This window comes from Centruroides vittatus, unplaced genomic scaffold, assembly GCF_030686945.1.
Source record: "Centruroides vittatus isolate TY-2023 unplaced genomic scaffold, ASM3068694v2 contig_538, whole genome shotgun sequence".
NCBI classification, from domain to species: Eukaryota; Metazoa; Arthropoda; class Arachnida; order Scorpiones; family Buthidae; genus Centruroides; species Centruroides vittatus.
In genome coordinates this window covers 674,789-702,603 of record NW_027122316.1, presented here as the reverse complement: position 1 = coordinate 702,603, position 27,815 = coordinate 674,789, and the positions used below count along the sequence as shown (strand labels likewise).

General features: G+C 30.2%; 2 protein-coding genes across 2 annotated transcripts in view; one reads left to right on the top strand and one right to left on the bottom strand.

Annotated features, from left to right (window-relative positions):
- The window catches only part of LOC136978459 (tectonic-2-like), a 104,841-nt gene that overhangs the window by 28,214 nt on the left and 48,812 nt on the right, over positions 1-27,815 (top strand). The gene's annotated exons all lie outside the window — the stretch shown is intronic.
- Positions 147-27,724, bottom strand: LOC136978456 (leucine-rich repeat-containing protein let-4-like). Its single transcript, XM_067274162.1, has 6 exons — positions 27,632-27,724; positions 20,905-21,273; positions 20,304-20,822; positions 16,887-17,067; positions 12,486-12,625; positions 147-2,042 (listed from the first exon to the last, which is right to left on the bottom strand). Exons 2-6 carry the CDS (start codon positions 21,242-21,244, stop codon positions 1,786-1,788), a joined length of 1,437 nt encoding a protein of 478 aa, XP_067130263.1. The 5' UTR covers positions 21,245-21,273; positions 27,632-27,724; the 3' UTR covers positions 147-1,785.

The following is a 27,815-nucleotide window of genomic DNA, read 5'->3' as shown; positions in this document are numbered from 1 at the left end:
GTTGGTTGTGTATGAACCAAATGTTTAATCGATTACCTAAAATACAGACAAAAGGCATTTGGTATATATCATACTAGATGAATATTTATATAAGCATAATAGGAAAACTTGTGTAATTAAAAATTTCAAAGAATTCTTACTAAATATTTCTATTAACACACATACAACTTTTATTAATGTAATATTGCTTTGTTTATGTACAAGCAACTTTTAATTAGAAAAGATAAATATGATTCTGTCACATATGAATCAAAATTAAGTATTTTGAAATCTTATTTTAAACTTATAAATCTTTTTTTTTAAAGAAAAAATCAATTTCTGATTCCTTACACTAATAATCAAATGGAAGAATCACATGTTGAATTTGACGGTATTAATTAAACCTACAACAATAACATAAGATTATTCTTAAACTAATTTTATTGTAAGAACTACAAAATTTCAATACTTAATTTAAACTAAAATATATGCAGAAAATGTTTTAATTGGTAGATATCAGAAGAACGAGGAAGAACACAAGCTTACATCAGTGACGTGGCAAGGGGGGGTCTATTGTGCCCCAGCCCCAGGCGCCGCTCACAGAGGAGCGCCAAATGGTCTCCAAGACAAACTATATGTGTTTCTGGAGGAGGGAGAGGGGTGCCAATAAAGTGTCGTGCCCCGGGCGCCAGTTATGTTCGCTACGTCACTGGCTTACATACTGTTATAGAATGTGATAGTATAGATCAGACTTTTAGAGATATTGTATATTGTATTCGGAATAGCCGAAGAAATTCGGATTTATCGTCGGAGCTTAAAAAAATAAGAAATTAACATAAGAAATCGAGACTCGTTACCGCTTTTTGGTAATTATACAAACAATTAAGTCTCGAAAAACGTTTGTTGAAGTAAAAATAATAGGACTCCTTAGCTTATTAGCAGTCAGACACGTTTAAAATTAAGTTAAAACATATGCAAATATATAAATTAAAACTGTATTTGCAAGTGCTATTGATATAATTGCAACTTCTTCAAACTAAATTGAAGAATATGTTGTAATATGGTCTTTTGTCCAATTTGTTCTTTTTTCTCGAAGAAGATGAAGTTGTAATTTCATTGAAAGTACTTGTAAATATGTTTTTAATTTATAAATTTTGTCACTTGTTACATAGACTCTGGAAATGGCTAATTATAATTTGTAATCAGTATAGCCAAAATTTAACATCCTGTATGAATTTTTGTATATATTTATTATAAAAATATGGTATAATTAATGCCTAACAACGGCTTCTCATGTTTATTACGATGGTTGTTTGAAATTCCGTTACGACATTCGATCCGATAACGAGTATTTCGATAACTCGAAAGCACTAATATTGTATCTTTCCTTGCTTGTTTTATTCCATTAAAGCATTTTCTGCATATTTTTACATTAAATTTGTCATTGACTTCGGCGATACTCACATTTTTCCAATTCAATTATTGTATTTGTTAAGAACACTAATCCGTAAACTTGTTTTTACACATTTGATATATATAAAACTGAGAACAAAATGAATACAGAATTTAATCATTTGACATAGAATGAGCACATTTAAATATAAGATACTATATTACAATGGATATCGGGTTTTAAAATCATTTTTGTCCAACGTCTCGAATAAAATTTGGAAATATTGTGCTTTTACAACAAGCTTGATATGTGTACATTATTCGGCATTATTATTATTATTATTATTATTATTAGTATTATTATTATGTGAAGTATGACCGATATGTTACATCTCTGGCGATAAATATAGAATTTTATGAAATGGTAGCAAAGACGTTTGCTAATGTGAAAAAGATTTCAGCAACTATTATTACAAAAAAAGGTTGTAAAATTGAAGAAGAGGAAGTACAACTCTTGATGTGGCTAGGAATGTTCATTATTAATGTGTCTCTTAATGATTCTGGAGTTTTGCATTTCGTTTCTAATGCTTTACTGATGACTGTTTTTCCTTTTGGAGTTAACATCCAATCTCTTAGCCATACTAATTTGCAGTCACAATTAAATGGATTACCTGTAAAAGTTTTAAATTATTTTAAGAATAATTTACACAAATAATAATAAAATTATTTCTTATAATTTAAATTCAAAATTAAACCTAAGTTTTATATAAACAATATTTTAATGAAACACTTTTTATTAGTCATGAAAAATTTTAAGATGTTATGCAGTCATTTTACAAATTTCCACACAATTACAGCTAAGATTGTCTGTGAGAATTTTAAGCCCTCTAATAAATTTTAATCGCGTAATAGAAGCTGTGTTCAAAATTTGTCAATGAGCCCGTAATTGACGGCCTGTAATATCAGGAAGCACAGAAGTCCAGGGTAGTTTCCTGTAGTGGACCTTTACCACCATTATCTTGAGATAACTGATCCTGGACATTTGTCTTTCCTTTTCCTTATTTTTCCCTATGTTAGAGAGAGTCTAATATCAAACCTAACAGAGCATATATAAAACACATATGTGGGATTTAGAATGAGAGATGACTTGTTTTTATTTTTAAAATTTGTTTATTAGATAGAGCAGTGGTTCCCAACCTTTTCTAGGATGCGGAACACTTTTGTGAGCAATTTTCTTTAGCGGAACACTTACTTAAGTTAATATGAAATACATAAGCTTGTCATCAGTTATTTTATTAGAATTGAGCAGTTATAATTCAAAATCTCTACTGTATTAGAATTGGCGTTAATAATAACGCCAATTCTAAGACAGGAAAAAATATACCTAAATAACTTTAATGGGAAACTTGTGCCTGATGTTTTTTACATATTTCATTCAGTTTTTATCATTGCCTTTATCTTATTCGAAACAGTAGTACACTCCATAAGTACGAGTCGTACATATATATTTAAGTTTATGAAAATTTTATGATTTTAATTTTTTGATATTCGGCAGCTCGAATACGATTGTACACTTTCCGATTTGCGACTAAATCTGCGGAACACTTGGGAGATGCTTACGGAACACCGGTTGGGAACCACTGAGATAGAGAGAGAGTGTGCGTGTGTGTGTGTGTGTATGTATATACAATTACCTGAGTAGGTAATTGTCAATAAAAGTCCTGATATAATATACCAGTGAATGAGAAAACACACTTATCAACCTCCCTTCTGGTTCTGGGCTGATAGCTTGGATGGCCTGCTAACTGATAGAACAGCACCATACTGCTAGACAATGTACTTGCTTAGCTAACAGACAATGGAATGGCTTGGTTCAACAGAGCTGAACTAGACAGACTAGAATGGATCTTGTGTCCTTAAGGCATGATTTTTTAAAGGTTAAGTTCCTTGATCTAAAATCCTGGATTGGTTTTGAATCTTCTGCCTCAAAATCCGATTGGTTCCCACCCGTCCAAGTGAAAATTTAGACACCTTATAGATTGCAAGAAAGATCAATTGTTGCTAATTCAACCGAGACTTTCATCCCAATCAGACATATCTACCTGATCTTGGAACTTTTGGTGCCAAGAGTGGATTCAAAGGGACTTAAGTCCTCCCCATTGACACAAAAAATCGTCGTGTACACGTTATTATCAGTTCTTAAAATATTTTTAATTTTTGAGTTAGCCCCTTCCCTTGAGCTGTTTTTGATCTGCTACTCTTTATTGCCTATATCGAGTTGTGTATAATATTGATGAAAAAGTTTCTCTGCAGTTGATTTATCACCCCTTCATCAGAAATGCCATCTGACAGTAACGATCAATAATAAAAAGGGAAATAGGGGGAAGTGTAAAGGTGTGCCTCTGGAATTCTGGAGACCGAGGACCTCACAGTACAAGCTGTTACAGTTAAATGGTGTTACCTTAAATAAGAGTTTTTCTACGTTATTTCTGACTGTTTCTTAATTTCCATGCTTTATTTTAAGCCTTGTAATAATGAAAAATAAATTAAAGATATAAAAGATTTTCTTTTAATATACTATTATGATTAAATCATTAAAAAAACAAATATGTAACAATCATCTGATTTATTTTTGGAAGCCAGTTATCTTAATGATAAAATGTTCTTTCTATTTAATATATTTTTGATGAAATTTTTACATATCAAGAAACTTTATTAAATAGATGGAAAAAATATTAAATTAATTTTGAATATCATAAGAAATACCAGAAGTGAAACTGCAGATTGAATGTACAGATTTTCTACTAGGAAGATGCCACAAGAATAATACGAATATAAACATTCTTTTAAATCCAAAATTACATAATGCGTATCTTAATCCCCTTATTTGTACTAAGAAAAACAGCATGAGGTACCGAACATTATGTTCCTTTATCAATTACATATAATGTACATCCTTTGTCAGAAAAGTTCCAGGACAAAGCTCACAAAAAATAAAAAATTGCAATTACCAAGTAACGATCCTAGCTCCTGTCAAAGTAGTCCCCTCAGCAATCTATACACAAGTGCCAATGTTTCTGGAGGTCTTTGAAGCAAGCAGAGAAAGCGCCAAGTGCGATGCTTATTAACTCATTTGTCACAGTCCGTTGGATGTCTGTGATATCTTGACGAAATGTCGCTTTTATCTGCCTGCCTTTTCACTCGTGGAAATAAGAATAAATCACACTTTTCTGAAAAAGGGTTGCAACTGAAAGGAACATTTCGTCAAGCAGCCGAAAGGGGCATTTCATCAAGATATTGCAGACATTCGACAGACTGTGACATATGAGCTAACAAGCATCACACTTGGCGCTTTCTCTGCTTGCTTCCAAGACCTCCAGAAACATTGGCACTTGTGTATAGATTGCTGAGGGGACTACTTTGACAGGAACTAGGATCGTTACTTGGTAATTGCAATTTTCTATTTTTTATGAGCTTTGTCCTGGAACTTTTCTGACACAGCAGTGATGTAAACAGTTTGGTTTATTATGCAACACTTCAGAAACAAAAAGGAATCGTTCTGTTACCCAAGCATTGCATAATGTTTCTACAAGCATAAATTTTTCTGAAGAGAATAAATTATGCAAGGAACACACCAGTAATTCACTTTATAACTTCTTTTATACAAGGAAATGCATTCCTTTAATAGAATAAGTTGAAATAGAAGTACATCAACAGGGAGTTTTTTTTATCTGTTTGATGTACTTCCGTTAAAACAACTGCCATAACAATATTTACATTATGGTTCTAGCATTTTTTAAGTGTAGGCAGCCCATTGTTATTGATGCTCTATTGAAGGGAATCTAAGCAGGATGTACCAGAGACTGATTGAGTAATATAATCAGAAGAAGAGGAGAGGTTACTAGTGTACACAAGTACAGAAGAGAGAACTGGTTAGATAAAATAAAATTTGATTTAATTGGATACTTCAGCAGGAAACCTCTCTTAACAATACAATCCATCAATAAAGTAATAGAATTCTATTACTATATGGATTCTATAATACAAATGAAAATTACAAAATATTTTATGTAATCAGAGGTCACTAAAGTGCACAAAACAATGAAAAATAACATATTATCTCTCTCATAATCTGAAATAAAAGCATTAATTAGTGAAACTCAGTTTTAGTGTCGTTCTAATGTTCTACACACAGGTAGTGCCATCCATTCAGGTAGTCTTCTCCAGTGATTCTCAAAGTGGGGGTCGTGAAAAATATTTGGGGGGTCGCTGAAAAATTGATTCCAGATCACTTTTTTTTCAAATATTTTATAAATTTACTATGGATTCATGTTTAGAAATAATAGAAAATATATATATATATATATATATATATAAAATAATTTTTACTTAAATAAATTGCACATATAAATAATAAAAACAATATAAATATTTAAATACGAGCCTAAATATAATATTCATAAATTTGTGTGCTATTGGGCAATCCCCCGAGTTCCACTCTCTGTCTAAACTATCGTAGAACAACATTGTCATTTGGAACGGCATTCGCTAGCAGCATTGCGTCTGTAGGCAAGTCGAGTTAGAAATACAGTAGAGTGTTTATTATCTGAAAACCGATCAACTGAAAGCGTTTCAGTCGACAAATTTGAATTTCCGTTAGTGCCGTGGCGCTGCAATATTTGGCAATGTCTTGGGATACTCCGATATTATTTTAGTTGATATGCGTTTTTAGCTGGCGGGACCATGAGAAGGTACTTAAGGACGCGCCAGTATTTGAACGAGAATCTTTTCCCATCGTGAGTGGTAAGTTTTGCTTGTTATTCTGAGGACTGTGTTGTGCTGAATTGTAACGTTTTTAGACTAGATTAACTTCCGAAATATAACTTTTTTTTTGTTTTTATATTTTTCAATATATTTATTTTGTTTGTGAAAAATAAAGAAATAATTTTTAAAAAATTTTGTTAGTTTTAACATTGACAAAAATTCAACACAAAGCGACACGCGACAGAGAGAAATTCCAACAAGGGATAGATTAATTAAACAAAAGGAATTAACTCCTCCTGAATTTAAATTGACCCCCCTACCTCTAGGATGTTTTTCTACACATACTCATTCTTCGGGGGTCCTTTGAAATTTTTAAGTGCAAAAGGGGGGTCGCAGACCAAAAAGTTTGAGAAACACTGGTCTACTCTATCTGCACTGCAAATTGACAATGAGTAAGACATAAAATTGGCGCATCACATCTTTGAATATCATCACATTCGGGCATTGTTAGGAATTGGCAGTGCCGTAACAACCCATTCCTGTGTCCTGTGCAAGAATTTGCATTTAGGCCCTTTAATTAATGAGGTTTGAGAAAATAATAAAACAAATACATGCATTTTGGGCCCTTCTTCCAAGTGGACCCTGTGCGGGTGCATCTGTTGCACCTGCCTAGTTATGGCACTGGCAAGAGAGATTCTTATGATCATCTGAATGACAGTTTGGTGTGATTAAATATAAAATCAAAATGTAGTTTTGTATAATGCTTAAAATACTGTAATATATGTTGATGCTGATAATGTGTTTAGAATTGACACTGTTAAGCACGTATAAGTAGATGTTAATTAATAGTAAAAGCATATTGATTATATTAGAAAATTTAGATGCCTGATTCTTATGATGTGGATAAATAAAGTGAAACACATATGAACACCTGTAAGCTTGATAGTTATATTAAGGCCAAGCAATTGACGGATTTAATTGGACTATACTACAGGTTATATACCAGATAATATAGTCTGATCTAATCTGGAAGTCGTTCGGCTTAAACAGTAATATAGCCTGATGTAATCCAGTAATCATTTGGTGAAACACATATTTGTACTAAAAGATATATAAGATTTATTTATAGGAGAATACTTTACTTGTAATACATTTTATAAAAGATTTATTGTTGTTCATTTCTAGATTTCTCTAGATTTTTCCCAACATTATAGCCTGCTTGAGAAAGTTTCATTAAAATATTTAAAATATTTAAATAGCGTTTAATAACCAGGTATTGTGTCAGCCGTCCGAGCGCCACGTCGAGTAGGCCGTGGGCATCGAATATGTCCCCAGGCAGTGCTTTGAATAACCGTTGGATGGTATTATTAAAGGTTTAAAAGTGTCGGGAGGAGAGGAGTTGTTCGGAGGTCCGGGTGGCATAACCGGTCGGCGCACCGCACGGTAAGCGGAGGTTGTGGGTTCGACTCCCACTCTGGGCCGATTCTTTTCTTCCAGACTACCCTAAATTTTAAATTTAAAATCTTAATTCATAGTTACTACTTTCATCAATAGTTGACACCTAATGCCCTATCATATAATTTCCAAATTTAATATTTGTTGCTTGTAGTCTGCCCAATTATTACGGTCGATGGTTGGTTGTGTATTAATTTATATTTGTCGGGTTAATGTGACGTCGTGTTGTCGAGATTTCTATTTTTGTCAATAATTTCTTTGTCGAAATATTCCTTATTTCATTAGTTTGTTTTAATTCTACAGATATGTGGTAAATCAGCCATGTGCCTTTATATATTTACAAAAGACCATTGTATGTTTTGTTCTATTCTTAAATTTAAAAATTGCATTTGATCAGGACTGTAAATCATTGAAAGTACCTTGCAATTTTTATTAAAATATGTGATTTTAATGCCGTTTTAGTGTGGTTTCTCTTTTGTTAGAAAATGTTTATTCTGCATCAGTAAGAGTCATAAATTTGAATGGATACTACAGAGGAAGAAATATTACGAAATATACCTTACAAAATAGTTTTCAATGAATTTAAGGAACATATTACACGAACAGGAATAGATGAAATTCAACAATTCGATTAAGGCATACTAATAATGGCAATAATAACCAAATATGTCCTTTGTTTTTCAGGAGCTACAACTCGTGCAAAAATAATATTTTCAATCATAAACTCCCTATGGTAAAAGATAAGTCAAAATTAAATATTGAAACCATGAAAGGAATGCTAATTATGAAACAAAACAATACCTTACAATAAAATAAACTAAGCATTAATTCCTAAGTACTTTTGCATCATGTCCACAGTCAGGGGATAAGTTCTAGTATTATCCTTTAAATAAATCTATATACATTTGTATATATTATATAGTATTGTTCAAATATGTGTTTCGGATTACTTATTAAACAAGAGAAACTTTAAAGGTATATAAATATTATATAACTGCTATCATTTATCAAAGTTTGTAAATAGCATGTTTCTACGATAAATGATTTATACAAAATTGATGACGATTCGACATAATAAAATACAGACGATAAACAAATATAAAAATCGATGGAGCATTACATTATTGAAAGCATTAGAAGAAATAAATATTACGGAAATGTTACTCTACATTATTTTTTAAATAACATTTTACATTAGAGAAAATTGTTTTTTTTTTATTTATTTATTTAATGTTTGGAATATTTTTAAATTGTAATCAATTATTAAATAAATGATGCAGTAGTAATGATGCAGATAAATCACGTTAGTCTACTATCAATAAAAGAAGACAGATTTGGTGAGGGTTCTCATCAAAACTATAAATAAATTTAAATATACATAGATGTATCTGCTGTATTTTGAAATATTATTACGTTATAACCATTACGGACGTCAAATATATTTATATACTTGATGTCCGTAATGGTTGTAATGTATTTATATATTTGACAAATTAAATTTTGGGATATCGCAACATTCCAGAGTTTGATTTTGATGTATTGCGCATAGAATAATATAAAATATTATTACTATAATCAGACTTTGAAATGTTATACTATCCTAAAATTCAATTTATCAAATATATTTATTTAATATTTCTCTATTATCCTCATCAATATTGGAGATCTTTAGAATGTTTATTTAAATTCCCAAGTATTTTTCAAGTCGTCAATATTTTACTTACGATGACGATTTGAAAAGTTTGTACTCGAGAATTAACATAAATATATTTAAGATTTCGGTTAACGTAACCCTTGGTGCCAAGATGGCGGCTCATCTCCGATTCCAGGAAGGAAACAGTGGGACGCACGTTCTAACCTAACCTAACCTATTCTAATAATTTGGTTGCTAATAATTATGGTAATTTATTAGAATAGGTTAGGTTACAGCGTTCGTCCCACCGTTTCCTTGCTGGAATCGGAGACGAGCCGCCATCTTGGCACCAAGGGTTACATTAACAAAGATTTCTAATAAAGCAAAGAATAATAGACTTAGACAGTTAGAGAAATGAGTTTTATTTGAATATTTGTATTAATATGAGAAATAACTGGATGAATTAAATTTAGGAAACTAAAATCTTTAATGGACGGCACTGGATAGAGGGAGTACGGTCAAAACAACAAGAACCCAGCTAATTTAGTAACCACCTCGGGTGTGCAAGTTTTTGATATATAATCTGGAGTTAATTTACTAAAACTTTACTATTTTTATTAGTGATAAAGTTGTGGTGAGGAAAAGATTGCAATTTGTCTCTAAGATATACTTCTTAAGTGGGTAAAATATTGTCAATGGGACCAATATTTCAGAATTTCTTACACAGGAAAATTTGTCATGCGGGAAATTTTAACACACATCTTATGGTATAAATGACACGACTGGAGAAATTGTACTTCTTAAATGGGTTCTACTATATTTGTAATGTCTTAAAACGTAAGCCGTTACTGCAGAGTTCATTGCTCCGTCGTCAGATGTAAATTATTAATACAAAATACAATCAATAAGATTTCTTAATATGCTAAAATTTATTGTTTTTCGCTTATTCTGTCGTCGAGAAGCCGTATCTCGGAAATAAGATTTCTAAATCGAGAAAGTTTAGCGAATAACAAATTTTCAATATTACTTAACGATTATTAATCAAAATGTATTTAATTTGAAATAATTGAAAATTATTTACACTAATGCCATTTTTAAATAAAAGAGGATGCCAAGAATAATGATTAGTGTCAATTAATAATATTTCCAAAAATTGCCTGTTACTGTTTAATTTCTAAGTACATTTTTAGTTTATTGATTATTTTAAAGAGAATATTCATCATTGATAGAAAATTGAATGACTTAATTAAATAATATCTAAAGCGGAAAGTATTATCGTTTATCGTCTCTCGTAAAGTAAATTTTGTAAATTATTTAGAACTCTAGATAATAAGTTCCGAAAGTATTTACGAAATAAACGTAACATCATTTAGAGCAGTTAGTGATTTTATCAGTTTATCAGGAAGCATTAAATCAAACAAGGTTTAAAGGAAACGAGTAATTTTAGCTCCTTAAAAGCATAATTATTAATTAGTTAAGTATATGATGAATTGGATATTTATTCTTTGAAAACTTTTTATAAATAATACATGGTTCTTAGCAGAATTAAGGTTATTTTTCGACGAGTTTCTTTAATTTTAAAGACAAAAATGCCTTTTTTAATTTTAGTTTTCTTTAAATATGATAATTCTAAAACAGATTAGGTATAAAATATGTTGTTTATCATTAAGACTTTCTTGTTCTTGATATTTTGTTTTGCACTTTTTTTTTGTTATATTAGCAAAATAACCGAATGCTTAAGATCTGATTGTACTTGGCTAATATATATGAATTAAATACAATAGCAACTGTATCTATTTTGCCGTATATAAAGTAAAAGATTTCATAAAAAAAAAGGAAGATTGTAAAAAAATTAATCTTTCGTTGTGGGTGGTTACATAAATATTTTAAAACATAATATTATCTACTAGGGTTCATCTTTTCAATTAAGAAACACAATGCACTGTTTCACCAATAAAGTATTTATTATTACAACAAATAGAAAGATAATTTGTGACGGGAACTGCAACTGGACGTATCGGAAAAAGGCTTTTGTAAGAGGAACCCAAGTAGATACCTATTGGTTAATGTTACCCCTTGGTGCCAAGATGGTGGCTCGTCTCTGATTCCAGCAAGGAAACAGTGGGACGCACATTCTAACCTAACCTAACCTATTCTAATAAATTACCATAATTATTAGTAACCAAATTATTAGAAAGGTTAGGTTAGGTTAGAATGTGCGTCCCACTGTTTCCTTGCTGGAATTGGAGACGAGCTGCCATCTTGGCACCAAGGGTAACATTAACCGAAGATTTTTATTCTAAATAAAAAGAAAAATGAATGATTTAATTCTAATATGAAATGATCCTGTGATACTGATCAAACCAATTGATACCATCGGCTGCCATTTACCATGTATAGTGTTACCACCCGTCCAGTTTTCACCCAAACAGTCCGGGAATTGACTCACTGTCTGGGTAAACTATTAATTTTGTCTGGGAATTTTGTAGAAATTGTGAAATTATGATTAAACAAAGTTCTTGCAAATACTTTTATAAATTTACACCATTTGAACAATGAAAGACCTCACACTCACTGAAACTCATTTGTCATTCTGCCATGTTACTCTGTTTATGCTGACGTGTGATGCTCAACCTACCTCGCGACTTTTTTTTTTTTTTTTTTGCTCATATGTTACTCCTACGCAAGTACCTAACTGTAACTGATTTAGAACCAACACAAACACTATTCTTCGCATTGTAAAATGACATTGCGCATGCGTCAGAACTTCTGTTCGAAACAAACCTGACCTGCCGTCCGGGTCAGTGATTTCGTAAAGGTGGCAACATTAACCATATAATAACAATTAATAATCACTAGATGTTAGTTGGTATCTTGTATTTGAAATTTCAAAACATTTTACAACCATTCTCTTATACAAATAGCCTAAATGTACTGATAAGTCATCAGTACATTTAGCCAATCGTCATTAATATCATTTCTTTGCCGATTTGCGTCAATTTGTATCATTTGGTATTGTTTACTACTGGCAAATGATTTCAAAAGATATCTTTAAAGCAACATACAGTTTATAGCAATTAGAATGTAATGAAGTATAATTAATATGTATTTACAGTAAGAAGAAACATTACAAAGTCTATTCGTTGAATATATACAATTGATTACAGTAATATAAAATGAATACTTTTTATAAATATGAAAAAGTTTTAAAATATTTTAAGATATAGAACAATTAATTTTAATTAGAAAATAAAGTATTTACTGTGTATATCCAGAGCTTGAAGAGTATCCAAAATTGGAGAAAAGGTTTCTTGCAAAATTTCTTCCAGTTGATTAGATTGAAGATAAAGCCATTCCAAAGAGTCGAGATGTTGAAAAGCTTCTGGATCAATACACGATATCCTAAGTATAAGAGATACACTTTAGCCGTTATTAGAATTAATCTTTACATTAAAGAAGACTGGTAAAACTCCAAACAGTTTATTGATGCCGACAACGGTGATTGTTACAATTACTTTCAAAATTTCAAATGATCAAAATGTTCAAAACTTGGCATCGTCATGTAAGAATGTGACAAAATACTGCTTATTTAAGGCTGTCAAAAATAACTTATCATCGTTAGTGATCTTAAATAAGCGATACTTCGTCTCATCCTTAAATTTAAAAAACTGAATTAATTATTATAAGATTTGTTAGATATTTTCGCTCGTGTGAATGGGAACAAGATAAAAAATTATATCTGAAAGCGGTTAAAGTTAGTGCTAGTATATATGAAATTCAGTACAGTTCTCTGCTTGTTTGGAGAGAAAACTACAAAAATGTCCCTTAATTCTAATTACTTTCAGGCTTCTCTGCCTCTCTGAGCCTCATCAGAGATACAAAAAGTGTTGGCACAATAGTTTTCATACTACTGATGATGGGCAGATAGGTCATTGGAAAGATTTAAATTCATTAGGCTGCAATTTTCTGTAAATTGTCTGTCTTTCCATAATCTCGAGAGCGGTGTTTAATAGCCGAAAGACGAGACCAGATACGGAAACCGTAGGGGTAGGAGGCTACGATTAACTACGTAAGAACTTCTGATGACTGGCACAACTCTATTATTAAAGGAAAAGTATGATGTACAGGGACAAGCCATTACTGATTTGAGGTGGATAACACATATTCTGAATTAAATACATTAAAAATACGATTAAAAATTGCAGTCCGATGTTGTAATGAATAATACTGTACATCGTCGAATAATTTGACTTGATTTTTTTTTATACATAAGCATTTATTGATAGCTGACTTAGAATATAAAGAAGAACAATGAAAATCGTCTAAATGTTTGATTCTTTTTCTTATTAAAAATTACATAAAACTATATTTATCATCTTCACTAAAGTATTGATTATTTAATTGAATTATCTCACTATTAATAGAAAAAACTAATATAAAATTAAAGACATCAGTTGGAAGAGTCACATATGCTATTTTATTATACATATTTTCAGTGATTGCATTGCATATTTTATCACATTCATTTATGTTGGATAGTAAATGCCTGCATAATTTCTTAGAAGAGTTATATGCGATAAGAAAAATGTATATTAAATTATTATACTCTATTAACTTCAAACTGTTTTTTTTAATATATATTTAAATTACATTAATATAAAGCAATTTTACAAAATTCAATTATTTAGATACGATAATTGGATTTGATCGTTTTTCAAAGTCTGATTATAGAAAATTTTGTATTAAACATATTGAGGTATGGACTTTTTAAAAATATTTTTAAGAATTATACTAAAAAATCAAAACTGTGATTGCTTTTCCTTCTCTTACTTAAAATAAAAGTACTTTTCAAAAATTATAATAGTCAATACTGATTTATTTGTTATTTTTGATATGAAGAAGAGATAAGAGGAAGTGTCCCATCCTTTTTCCAAGCCCATCGATAGGTTCACAATAAAGATGGTCACATTGTGAGAATGGAATCCAAAATATCTGGTCAATTCACCTATAAAAACTTTTGAATTAATCCAGATTTAAATTTACGTCCTAGAAGAGCATTCTTGTGCCTTTACTGTCTCAGCCAGCCAGTCTCTTTATATGCTTAGGATCTACTATAATTTCCTGCATATAACCCATAAAAATTGCTATAAGACAATTGCCTGACAATACTCGTTAAATACAGTTAAAATATTTGCTTTCTTGTAATTTCTTCTTGCTGGATATCGGTTATATGTTTAGTGTTTAAAAACTGCTCCTGCTTTAAAACTGGTAATTCACGGACTGTAATTTTAGAACTAATTACATTAGGTATTAGCAGTTACACTTTGAGTAAAGCATATATAAAGAACTATCAGATTAAAAATATTAATTTATTTAAATCATTCATAATCAATATATAAAAAATTCCTAATAGAACTGTAATATTCTGTATGTGCAATTTTTTTTCAGATGAAGACAAAAATACCACCCATTTATGTCACAATGACTTTAGTACTCTTGAGGATGCCCTCAAGAGTACTAAAGTCATTGTGACATAAATGGGTTACAGATTCTAACACTATTGTTATCACATTTTTGTACCCTTGAGGATGGACTTCAGAAAACCTGAAGGTATTAGGGTTTTAGCGGAATTGTTTTTATCTTAGTCTCATAAAATAACAGAACTGAGTGCTCTAAAGAAGTTGAAGAAGTGAATTAGGTTAACATTTAATATTCTATCGATGTTATTGAGTCTGATCTTTAACATAAAGTCAAAGCTATGCAAGTTATAGTAGTTTTTATAAAAATGTACACACACAGTTTTCGGAAATTCTTTTATAATATTCAAGTGGTAATAAGTAAGAAACCTTAAACAAGCAAAATACATTAAAATAATTGCTATAAAACTTTCATTTTGTCAAAGTATAATTAGCATCATTAAAATTAATGTAATAATTGAGAAATATTTAATGTGATTAATTGAATATTTAATATAAATTTAATAAAATATTAAATTCATGCCATTACCTAGGAATTAAAATTTAAATTACCATACATTTTAAATTTTGCATCCTGGATATTAGCAATATTTTTATTTTTTAACTAATTTAAATTTTCATAGGTCATGCTGGTCATCTTTACATAGATGACCAGCATAACCCTGTTGTTATCAAGAAAAGTATGATGTGCAGGGGCAAGACACTGCTAATTTGAGATCAAGAACATATATTTTAAATTAAATAAATTAAAAATATGATTAAAAATTGCAACCGGGCATTGTGACAATGTCACAGTTATTTTTGCTTGACTGTTTCTGCTTGTCTAAATTTTCATAAATAAAATCTTTTAGAGAAATCTACATATTTTTTTTACAACCACCAAATCAATATAACTAATAATATATATACTAACAAATTATTAATAATACAATCTATATTTATTGATAAAAGTTTAATAAGAAAGACCTGTATTATCATTTTGGCATCAAGAGAATTATGGTCAGCCTGTTTATCTAATACAGTAAACCCCCCTATAACACGGGTTCGTATAACACGGATTTGTATAACACGCTAAAAGAGACTCGTATAACATGGTAAAATGTCATCGCCGACTCGTGTCACGACAGGATTGGTCGAATCTGGACCAATAGCAGATATTGTACAAACCGTCGAGTTTAAACGAGCACTGGACCTACTAAAAAACATTTATTATTCAACGGTCATAAAAATTATATTTTTATTAACGATGTCTCCAAAGTGAAGTTATTTTTCTGCAAAAATTCGCCGATCAGGAAACGCGTCCACCGTTCGACGAGCCGCTCCGCAACGAAAACAAGCTTAAGCAATGGCGTCGTCGAACGATGCACACTCGGTAAGTAATCCTACAATTTTTTGTTTATAGCATAGTTTATTTGGATTATTCCCCAAAAATTATGTGTTTTGGAAATGTTGAATCAAATTAGTCTAGAATTGATTCATTTTATGGAAGAAAACCTTTCAAACAGCCTTAGCTCCTAAACTGCATACGTGCCGGGTTGTGATTGGCTCGTGTATTTAAGTGACTCGTACAACACGGATTCGTATAACACGGAACGTATTTGCCGTGTTGTAGGGAGGTCTACTGTATTTCTCACATTTCACTTAATAACATATTCCGCTTTAAGAATTTCAATGATAACATCAATTATTATATAAAAATATCTTGATTTAACAAATGAAATAAGCGAAAAATCGTCGTGTATACAGGTCAGCCGAACGTTACTTAACCATGATCCAATCATTTCACTGAGGATTCACACAGTTAAGAGCAGTTAAAACTGTTGAAACTGTATTTCACTCACTTTGTTGGAAGTAACTGAATTATAGTTTCGAGAGTTGTAGCTCTTAAAAATAAAAGTATCTCGGTTAACCGACTGGCTTACCGTGTATATTCTGATTTCATTAATAAATTATCTAAAAAATTTGCCATTTTACAAACTGATATAAACTTAAATTAGATTACTGTATGCCATAATAATAATCTTATCTTCTTATAAAGGAAAAAAAATTGTCTAAAAATCACTTTTGTTTATTTTAATGTGCATTTTTAAAATTAAATAATAATAATAATAATTCCTCATTTAAATGTTTATTTAAAGGAAACAATTACTTTAATTAGAGAAAAAAATAAGTGCAAAAAATTATACTTGTTTCCTTGAAGGTAAATGAATTTGATGTTGTGTCCATAGGGATGAAACGAATTTTTTTCTACTCTGGAGATAGAATTCCCATTGAGATCCAATTGACGCAATCTCGTTAGGTTTATCAGCGAATTAGTAGGAATCTGCTCTAACTTGTTTCTTCCTAGTTTAAGCCATCTCAGTGATTCTGATAATAGAAAAACAAAAAAAAAATGATTGTAATTGTTAAAATCGCGGAGAAGCCTCTATGAAAAATTATTCTTAAACTGTTTACTTGCCATTAAAAAAGTATTTTTATAATTAAAATCAATATTTATCCTATTAGCATTCGTATTAAATTTATTCTTCAAATTAAAAATAATTTATATTTTAATAATTAAAGAATTTAATTTAAAAAGTTATATACTTCTTGAAGATTTAACACAGATAATTAATAATTAATTTAGAAACTAATTAAAGTAAATATTTTAAGCATAATTAAGTTAAAAATGTATTTATAAACGTTATAAAATCATTTATTCGGCAACTATGCTAAAAATGGATTTAAATATTGAATTTTTATTCAATTTTTTAATCCATAAAAGTGTTTTAATCGTAAAGAATTTGCTAAACAAACAAAATATAATCAAATTAAAACATATTTCTCGTTAAATATTTTATAATTGCGCGTAAGGAAAGTAAATAAATAATTTAATTTATTCATAACCGTTACGTATAAATTAAATTATTTATGTATTTTTCTTGTAAATTATATGAAATATCGAACAATAAGGCTTTAATTTGATTATATTTTCTTCGTTATCTAAATTTTTGCATTGAGGAAAATATACAAAAAATTTAATTTATCGATAACTTGTTATATTAATTAATAAGAGCAACATCAAGAACAGTTATTGATGTTGCCGTAAAGTCATTGTTAATTCAACCACGACAATTAATCATATTCCGTACTACGGCACAAAGTTTCGATACTTCCATTATAATTAAATTATTATTTCTTTTAGTATCCTCTAAAGAGAATACGTGAACGTACATTATATATTTTATAAATATAAATATAAAAATACCTAAAAAATAATAATTTAATTATATTTCTTTTATTAAAACGAAATATTTGATCGAGTTTAATATTGAAAATTCTCCGAAAGTAGTCTATCGATAACGGTAATTGTTAAATTAATCGACGAGTACGTCGGAACATCGGGAACAGTTATCGTCATTGTTCTAAAGTTACAATTAATTGTTGTGGAAGAATTAACAATATTTTGTACTACGCGCTGCCAAATTTTACACATTTTCTATATCAATTAATAATATAGTTTTCATTTACAGGATTACAGAACATTAATAACAATAATATACTTTCTTTGTCAAAACAGAATTTTATCGAGACTTTATATAGAAGTTTTGCTTTTATTGATAGCAATTGTTAAATTAATCAATAAGAACAATGTTAGAGCATCATCAATAACAATTATTGATGATGTTTGGATAGTTGTGATTGATTGTTGTGGATGAATTAGCAATGTTTTGCACACTTATATTGCAATTATTTATATATTTTTCCCATACAGGATTATAAAGTACTTAACTCGGTAGTAAGTATATATTTTCTTTATTAAAACAACATTTTTAAATTAATACTTTGTATTTTTCTGAAATATAATTAATTATTTTGGACAAATTGACAATATTTTGTACTGTGGGGTTGGTTCGGTACACTTACATAACAATTTTCTCATATACTCTTTTTACACGATCATAAAATTCTCAATAGGAAAGAAATTTAATAATAATTTGAGTATATTTTCTTTACTAAAACAAAGTTTTTAGATTAAGATTTATTATGAAAACGTTTCCAACAAATACTTCGAGAGGATAATATACAAAATGGTCATTTATGATTCTCTAAAAGTTATTAATTCATCCACATCAGTTAATGGTATAAAGTACCACACACTTCTTTAATAATTACCATATTTTACGGCACATAACATGCAACTTTTATGGAAAAAAAAAGGCTCAAAACACACACGGGACACTTTTGGAGGGTTGCTAATGAATTTTACCATCACAGGCTACAATTAAATATGGGGTACAGTACATCTTATATACCATAAAACATACTTTCCTTGTAAAGATTACAAAATACTCAACTGAAAAAATGTTTGCTAAATGAAGAAAATATAATTAAATTAAATTTCTGTATAAAATTTTAATAATTTATCAATTATTATTATGTCAATGGGGGGGCATATCAAGAAGTGCAGGTAAGAGAATTTTTTTTTGGAGAAGAAAAAAAAATGTATTTGCTTTCTTTTTTTATATTTCGAATTTATGAATTCTTTTTTTTTTTTATTCCGTTCTCGGATAACGTTATTCAATCTTAAGAAAAATATTTGCCGTGTAATTTTTTTTCCCATTTTAGTGATTCCTATTCCTCGGAGGTTTATTTCGATTTGATGCATTGTCGGTCTCGGGAACTCTGTATCGATCCAAAGGACAGGTGGTGAATGATTCAGTCCTTCATACAATATTGCATCTCTTTATTCCCTGCTTTGATAGAAAAGCATTACCTATTCATCTCCCCATACTTCAACATTGAAATAAACAAGGCGCGCGATAGCTGTTTTTTAAAGTTTTTCGGGTTTATAAATGGATTTTCTTTTAAATGTAGAAGTTTAATTAGAAGTGGAAATTTCTTTACAATTTAATTTTGAATATAAAAAAGTTAGTATTCGGTTTTTCTTCTTTTTGGATGGTTTCTGTTATCTGTTGCAATTCTGTTATCTTTTATATTGTTTGATGCTAGCTGTTTTATTCATTTTTTTTTTTTTTATTAATAAAAATTTTGATGGATTTATTAAATTTTGATGGATTTAATTTTTGTTTAAAAATGTTTTTTCTTGAAATTTTTTAAATTATTTTCCACGAATTTAAAAGTAATTTAATTAGTTGAGAAAGTGGAAGAAACTGTTTTCCGAAATGTAACTTTTATATTGTTGTTTTTATGCCAATGTAATTAAAGTTTCTTTGACTTTAAAAATATAAAACCACTGCATTTTTTTTTTTTTTTTTTTTGCTTTCTTTTGAATCTACAGATTATATAATTTTTTGAATTTAGGACTGGAAGCACTACAAATTTCCATTTTTTTTTTAATTCAGGGCTGTAAAATCTCATATTTTTGGGATTTTTGAATTAAATTATTACTTTTATAATAATAAAAAATTTAAAAAGCTCTCAGTCAGTCTACCTTTTCCCTAAAACATCATTAAAATGTATCCTCATCCCACATATCTTTAAAGTTTCAGCCTTGTATCTTAATTAGAAGTAGATGAAATTCGAGTTGCAGGATTTGAGGACAGGATACAAAGCAATTTAAATAAAATAATTTAATAATAAATACAAAAAAAAAAAATTACCTTCAACTCCTTCGAATGCTTCCGGGTGAATAACTTTAATCCTATTTCTGTCCAAATCTAAGGAATTAATACGTAAATGAGAAAATGCCCTCTTAGGAAGCTCTTCGATTTGATTGTTAGTCAATTCGAGTGTATCCAAAGAGAATCCTTCTTCTATAAATTCATCGGGAATTAAAGAAACAATCTTATTATCTTGAATCTGAAGTTTTTCGATAAATGATAAACCAAGAAGAGGTCTCGAAGGTATGAAAGTCAATTGATTTCCACCAATGTTAAGTAGCGTTAGATTCCCGTTAAAACCTTGAAATGCCAAATTATGAATGGTCGAAATCTTGTTACCGTAAAGAGAAAGATGTAACAGGGAACTAAGACCTCGAAAACATCCTTCATGCAAGTCTTCGATATTGTTATAATTTAGAATTAAGGTTTCCAGACCACTTAAGTGCTCGATTGAAGAAGTTGGTACAGTCTCGAGTTGATTGTGTGCAAGATCCAACGATTGTAATTTCTCTTCTTGACCTTGAAAACAATGGAAAAGTATATATTTTATTAATGGTTAAGACATTAAAGAAGAGAATACAGAAATTAAATTGGGACATACCTAAAAAAGCTGCATCGCTAACTGTAATTATGGTGCTGTTTTGGATGATGAGATGTATGATATGTAAACCGTCGAAGAGAAATGATTGAAGGGACTTTTCCACTGGAATGTTTCTTAATTTCAAATATAAAATCTCTTGTTCCTTTTCGGCAATCATCCTTAATATAACAGGCAAACGAGGTAATGAAGTTCCATCACAAACAATATCCAAACCTTGCGTTTTTTCTGTGCATACGCAAGGCCTGATGATTTCTCTGTCGGGACATTCGTGTCCACCCCCATCACAGAATTTTATCGATATAAAAACTAATAACAACCATTTCCAGGCATAGAACATCATGGCGGCCCAGGGTATGACATTGGTATCACCTAGTAGAAAAGAAATTCGCAATTCCGTTATTGATTCCAGTTGCTGCAATACCTTAATATTAATTTAAAACATTAAATTTTCTATCGTAAATGTTTACTTGGCTTCTAAAACTAGTTTATGATTGATGTAATAACAGCGGCTGTGATAAGAATGCGTTATTGATCACTGTATAATATGAATACGACGAGAGAACAATGGATCCGGCTTGATATTCCGTTCTATTATTCTCAATATAATAACACGTTTCAAATTTTAGTAAGAAGTTTTGTTTTCTAGCGAATTTAAAAGATTGCATTTGACTAATTAATTAGCGAAACAGAATACCTCTAGGTGTCGTTTTCTCTTCTTTATTTTCCGTGTGAACTGCTATAGATTATTTTCTAATATCTTTTGCCTCATTTCTCTCATAATGGATTAAGTACGACATAGTTTTTATACATGATTTTCTTACTTAGAAACTCTTTATAATGTAAAAAAATGGGGGGAGTAAGCATACACTACAATAAGTTGTTTATTTTTATTACAGTAAACTATCTGTGTGTTGCTGGAGCTTTTGGTGTTGCCGGGGGATTGGTGAGGTCGGGTTGTGGGAAGAGTGATAAAAACAATGGTAAACGTACATTTATCGATCTGAATATTTACTATAATGAAACTGCAAACCACAAAAAATTGCCCGGGATTAAGTTAAGAGGGGGTGGTTGAAGAATGGGTACCACCACAGTCATGCCAAATTTGGTGCGGTTATATTGAAACCTTCACCATACATATTATGACTTTTATGTATGAAATATACTTCGTTACGTTTCATCCCTTACACTAAAAGATACAGTTTAAAGCTATACATATTTCGTCATACAATACTTTTTTTTGTATACACCTAGAATTCTCTTCTATATAATTATTTTCCCGGCATATTCACGTATACATTGCACAATTATTTATTCTACTCATAACTTTCCTTGCAGTATTATTTTGTATACTCTTGGTACAGGTACAGTTCTTTATTTTTCTCATATTAAGTGAGGTATACAGTTCTTTATATACCAATTTCATTAACTTAATTAAGCATAAACATAACGAAATGCAAAAAATAATCTTGGAGAGGGAGAGAGGGGAGGAGAAAGTAGATGAGGAGGAGGAGGAGGGGGAAGGAATTTAAAAAAAAAAAATTAAGATAAAATATAGAAACTTTAATGGCGTTTCTACTAAATTATTTTTAATCAAATAATTATGTTTTCGTTCCATTTAAAAAATAATTTGACACAAAAATTGAAAAGTATTAAAAGTGAATGTTTTAATTTTTTTTTTTAATGTTCTTACTTCTATATAAACATAATTTTTTTCTTTTTTCTGTAGATAATTCTGTTGTAATTTTGCAAAATTAATCAATAAACTAATGACGAAACATTCGGAAAATAAAATTGAATAAAAAATTATTATTTTTTCTTCCTCTTCCATATGTTTTCTGGTCGTAATTTTATACAAATTTTAGAATAAATCATTGAAAATTTTTTTATTTTGCAATTCTTTTTTACGGTATAATTCATTTTTGGGTTTCAATTTTTTAATTAAAATCGAGACTAGATATGGAAAGATTAGGGGCAAAATCCCCCCCACGATTAACTATATACGAACTTCCTGTCTGACCGGAAATTGCGTGCTTTCAATTCGAAATTTAATTTAAATTATGATTAAAAATTGCAACCCAGAATTGTGACCTCACAGTAAATAATATGAATTATTCTGGTTTGTTTGTGATGAAATATATTATTTTTGTTTGTTTCTCTAATGATAAAACGAGGGTACATTCCTTTATTTCCTTCACGATGAATCACAATCCTTTTGCTTACCTCATAATAAAATTATGGTGCATTCTTTACTTACCTCGTGATAAAATTACCATATTTTTGTTCCTTTTCCTTCTGATGAGAATATAGCAGAGTTCTTTCTTTTCCTCACGATAAAGTTTTAGTGTATTTACTTCTCCAATGATAAAAATATGATACAGTCCTTTATGGTCTCCCTGATAAAATTATGGTGCACTTCCTTATTTCCTTTGTGATAACATGAGGCAAGATTACATTCCTTCATTTGCTTCGTAATAAAATTATGGTGTGTTTATTTTTTTCCACACGATAAAAGTGTGGTGTGCACTTTCTTCTTCTTCCTCCCCATGGTTTTTAGTACATTTGTTTATTTCTCCTGTGTAAAATGAGGTTACATTCCTTTATTTTCTTCATGATAAATGTGTGGCTCAGTTCTTTACTTTCCTCTCGATAAAATGAGGTTAAATTTCTTTTTCTTTCGTGATAAAATGAGGTTTTGTTCTTGATTTTTCTCGTGATGAAGTTACGAGTTTCCCTCTTGATTAAGTGAGGTATAATTCTAAATGGTATAATGAGGTTAAGATGAGATACGATTCTTTATTCCCTTCATAATTAACCATGCTAACAATTCTTTTCTTCTTTTTCCTCTTGATAAAATTAGGTGTGATTCTTTATTTACCTCATAATAAATGAGGAGAGCGCGTGTTTTTTTTACCTCAATTTTCTACACCTCGTTTACTTTTATTAATACACGTATGGCGCTTGAATAAAAGAATCAATAAAACATAAATATTCATAAAATAAAAATAATAAATTAATTTTCCTTTTATAAAAACTATTACTTCAGTAAATAAACTTTGATATAAACCCTTAAACGTAGATTATAAATCGATTTTAGACAATATATGCAAGAAAATATTTAGAGATTTAGTAGTAGTGTACGTGTTCTGCATTATGAACTCCCCCATCCATTCTCGTAATTTAAAATGTGTTGAGAGTTCTGAAGGCATTTTTAAATCATAAAAAAACACACTCGGAAGATAAATCACAACAGTCGCAAAAGGCAGTTGACAGTGAGTTTGGTTTTTAGGTGTCTAATTCCGTTCGCGACAGTGTTTTTCTTATACAGAATCGGTTAAAAATAAGATAATAATTCAGTCCTTAACTCACTCTTAGGCCTCCCTGCATAATAATTACGTAATTGTATCAATTATGGGCAGCAGCTCAATCTCCAGAACGGTTAATTGAGTCGGGCCACCTCGTATATCCAGTTACGTAATTGTATGAATTCTGCCGCAATCGGTTATAAAATAAGGCAGAAATTTGGTGTATATATATATATATATATATAATTTTTATTTATTTATTCTAGAAAATGGCGCAGAAAAATCTGTTAGAGCTTCCTTCATTATTTAGATGTTTAGAAATTTAAGTTACGTATAAAGTTAGTAATTTGCATAAAATTAAAATAAAACTGTTTAATGTATACTAACTTAATTAACAGCAATCTGTTCGGAATTATGCGTAGGAAACTTTTGTTAAATGCTTAAAGAGACTTTAAATTGTTTTGTTAAATTATGGTAAAAAGTTCCTTTCCCCCCCCTTTCTTTCTTTTTTTAAATTAACGCATTAAAACTATAAATGCACGCTCTTTTCTAAATAACCAAGTTAAAAATATAAATTTTCTTCTAGTATTTACGTTAATAAAAGTTCTAGAATTAGTATTTTGAGTAAAGTTATCATTTCTAGAAATTATAGAATTTTTTTCCCAGAGAAATTTAGGTTAATGTTACCTTAGGTAACCAAGATGGCGGCTCGTCTCTAATTCCAGCAAGGAAACAGCGGGATGCACGTTCTAACCTAACCTAACCTATTCTAATAAATTACCATAATCATTAGAATAGGTTAGGTTAGAACGTGCATCCCGCTGTCTCCTTGCTGGAATTAGAGACGAGCCGCCATCTTGGCTACCTAAGGTAACATTAACCGAAATGGATATCATTTTTAGAATTTAGAATTTTTTACACGAATTGGAATCTTTTGAAATCACAAAAGCTATTATTATTTTTTAAAATTACCACGTTTAGAAATTGTAGAATATTTTTTTAAAGAAAGGAAATTGTTATATTTAGAAATTGCAGAAAGTAGAACAACTGTCATTACAGGAGTTTTTAAATAACTGTAATTATAGAAATTGATAAGGGCAAGTGTTACTAGATTTTAGAGATTACAGAAAAAAAAACGTAGTATTAATTACATTTTCTAGAATATTTCGCGGTATTAAAGTAACGAGCGTAACACGTAAAGTGAAAAAAATTAATGGATGCAAAACCCGAAAAATGAAGTGAAAAAATCGATAAGGAAAATCATTAATGTATTTAAATACAATATTCGTAAATTGTATTGTTACTTTAACGCCATGGAATTAAATCTAGCACGAAGGCAGTGGAAGTTAATGTTGCAGTTTTTATTTAATGTTACGTCGAAAGGGGGAAGCTGTTAAATCGATTATGGCTTACAGAAATATTCATGAATCAGACGCACACAAGTGGATGTGTTGCTGAAGTGTAGACAGTTTATCCATTATCATTTGAGAGTGGACGTCTTTTTCTAAGAAATCAACATTTTTTTTTTAATATTTAGCAATTCTATTATGTATAGTGTGTATATACACACCTACACATACATAATCGCACTAGTGGGTATGTATGTAATACATCCATTAGTATTTGAAAAGTGAATATCATCTTCTTAACACATTCTTTTTAATGTGTAATAATCTTATTTCAAACACACGTGTAGATAGATACACGCACACCGTACAGAACACACAAGATTGACATCGCACAGAATATACAAGAGATAGAACACCATACAGATATACAAAGTGTACTGTACTGTACACGCTGCTGGAGTGTATGTATCGTTTTATCCATTCTTTTAAGTGGGTATTTATTTTCTTAAAATAGTAAATTTTATCGTTAGGAACTCTTTTACAAGAAAGAAACACAGAGGCACAAACAGCACACCAGAATACTACACAAATGAATATGCTGTCGAAGTATATACAATTGATCTATTAACAATTTAAAAAAAAAAAAAAAAAAAAACACTAAATTTCCCATTTAGGTCCCCTTCTTAAAATACCTTGTAGTGTTTTAATTGTGGTTTCGGTGTTATCTAAAGTATAATTCTAAAAAAAGGGGGGGGGAATTTTTATCTTAAAAATTCCTCTCAAAAAACAAGAGAGAAAGTAAAAAAAAAGGATACAAAAATCGCTGTCATTATTATATTCTCCTGTAGATTTTTGTCTTTTCTTGTGTGTGCACCTGGATGTTGCCATGGTAACTTCGGTATTTTCCATCCCGTCAATTTCCATGACAACGCGAAGAAGTGGATTATTATTATTATTTTTCTTTTTTATTCCAATTCCTCCCTTTCTCGTTTGGGAAACACGTGGTTTGTTATTGGAAGGTTTTCAGAGAAATTTTGGTGGTTGTTTCGTTTTTGAATTCCACCCCCTCCAAGAAAAAAAAAGAACAAAACAAAACAAAAAGGGGTAAAATAATCGATTTGTCTCTCATGCGAGAAATTAAAGATGACCAACAGTTTGACGTCGCAGTTTGCCAAACTTTCAAAGTTTGCCCAATCGATACGTATGTGATTTTTTTTGAATTTTGTACACACAAAACTCGCCCCGTTACGCTTTTTCTTATTGGTTAGACGCATTTCTAAGCTGGTCATCGATTGGTTTAATCTCTTTCTTTTTTTTTGGTTTATTTGAATCCTCTTATCCTGATGGTATCAGTAAAAGGGGTGAAGCGAGAAGATAATTGTGCTTTCTCTTTAATGAACGTCCGTTTGTCGCCCGTACGTTTACATTTCGAAATTGTAATTAGCATTCGCTCCGTAACAGCATTTTATCATTTTTCTACACCGCTTATCGTTCGTTAAATTTCATTGAAATGCTTCGAGTAGCGGCAATTAAATTACTTTTGTATTTTTTCTACCTTGTTTCTTACGGTTAATGTACACACTCGTATTATTCTATACACATAAATATGCTAATTGACCTCCCAGGAAGTTTAATTAATTAAAGTTTTTTTTTTTAAGAAGATAAACCCGGAAAGTTACAAGTAGAAGAGTTGCTCCTGTAAGAAGTGTTTTTTTTTTTTTTTGCCCCACAATTCCAAAAATACACTAGAATTTAATTGTTAAAGTGTGATTTTTTAGTGTTTTGCCAGCGTACAGATGCGGTCGTACGGCAGTTGTAAGGTTAAGGGGAGGACCGATCCGAGATTTATGTATTATTATTATAAAGGCAGCACAAATAAAAATCAAAGTGGAGAAAATTAAATTGAAGCATCCTCTGTGAAGTTATGATTATGATATCCGCCATTCCACGCTAATAGACACATTGCAGATAAGCGTTATTACCTAAACACCTACTCGTACGTGTGTGTATATATATTTATGTGTATATATATCCCGTTGATCGTTTATTAATAAGTCAAGTATAACGTTAACTCACCTGGCCAACCTAACTGACGACGTTCTGTGTTCGTACTGGAACGATTCGCTTAACATTTACCAGTATCGCCGGACGCATGCGCCGTTATAAACAACCACAGTGTTCTGTTTAGTTTTAAGATACCGATGTGTGTCTGTGTATGTATGTGTTGCCGTGTGTCGGCTTTATATGCTATCGCTTGGCT

Excerpts from the sequence above, each read along its gene's own strand:
- LOC136978456 (XM_067274162.1), bottom strand. The coding sequence starts at position 21,244 with ATGATGTTCTATGCCTGGAAATGGTTGTTATTAGTTTTTATATCGATA. Across the intron at positions 20,823-20,904 it reads TAGCGATGCAGCTTTTTTAG|GTCAAGAAGAGAAATTACAA; the intron begins GTATGTCCCAAT and ends ATTGTTTTCAAG. Across the intron at positions 2,043-12,485 it reads TCAAGCTCTGGATATACACA|GTAATCCATTTAATTGTGAC; the intron begins GTAAATACTTTA and ends AAACTTTTACAG.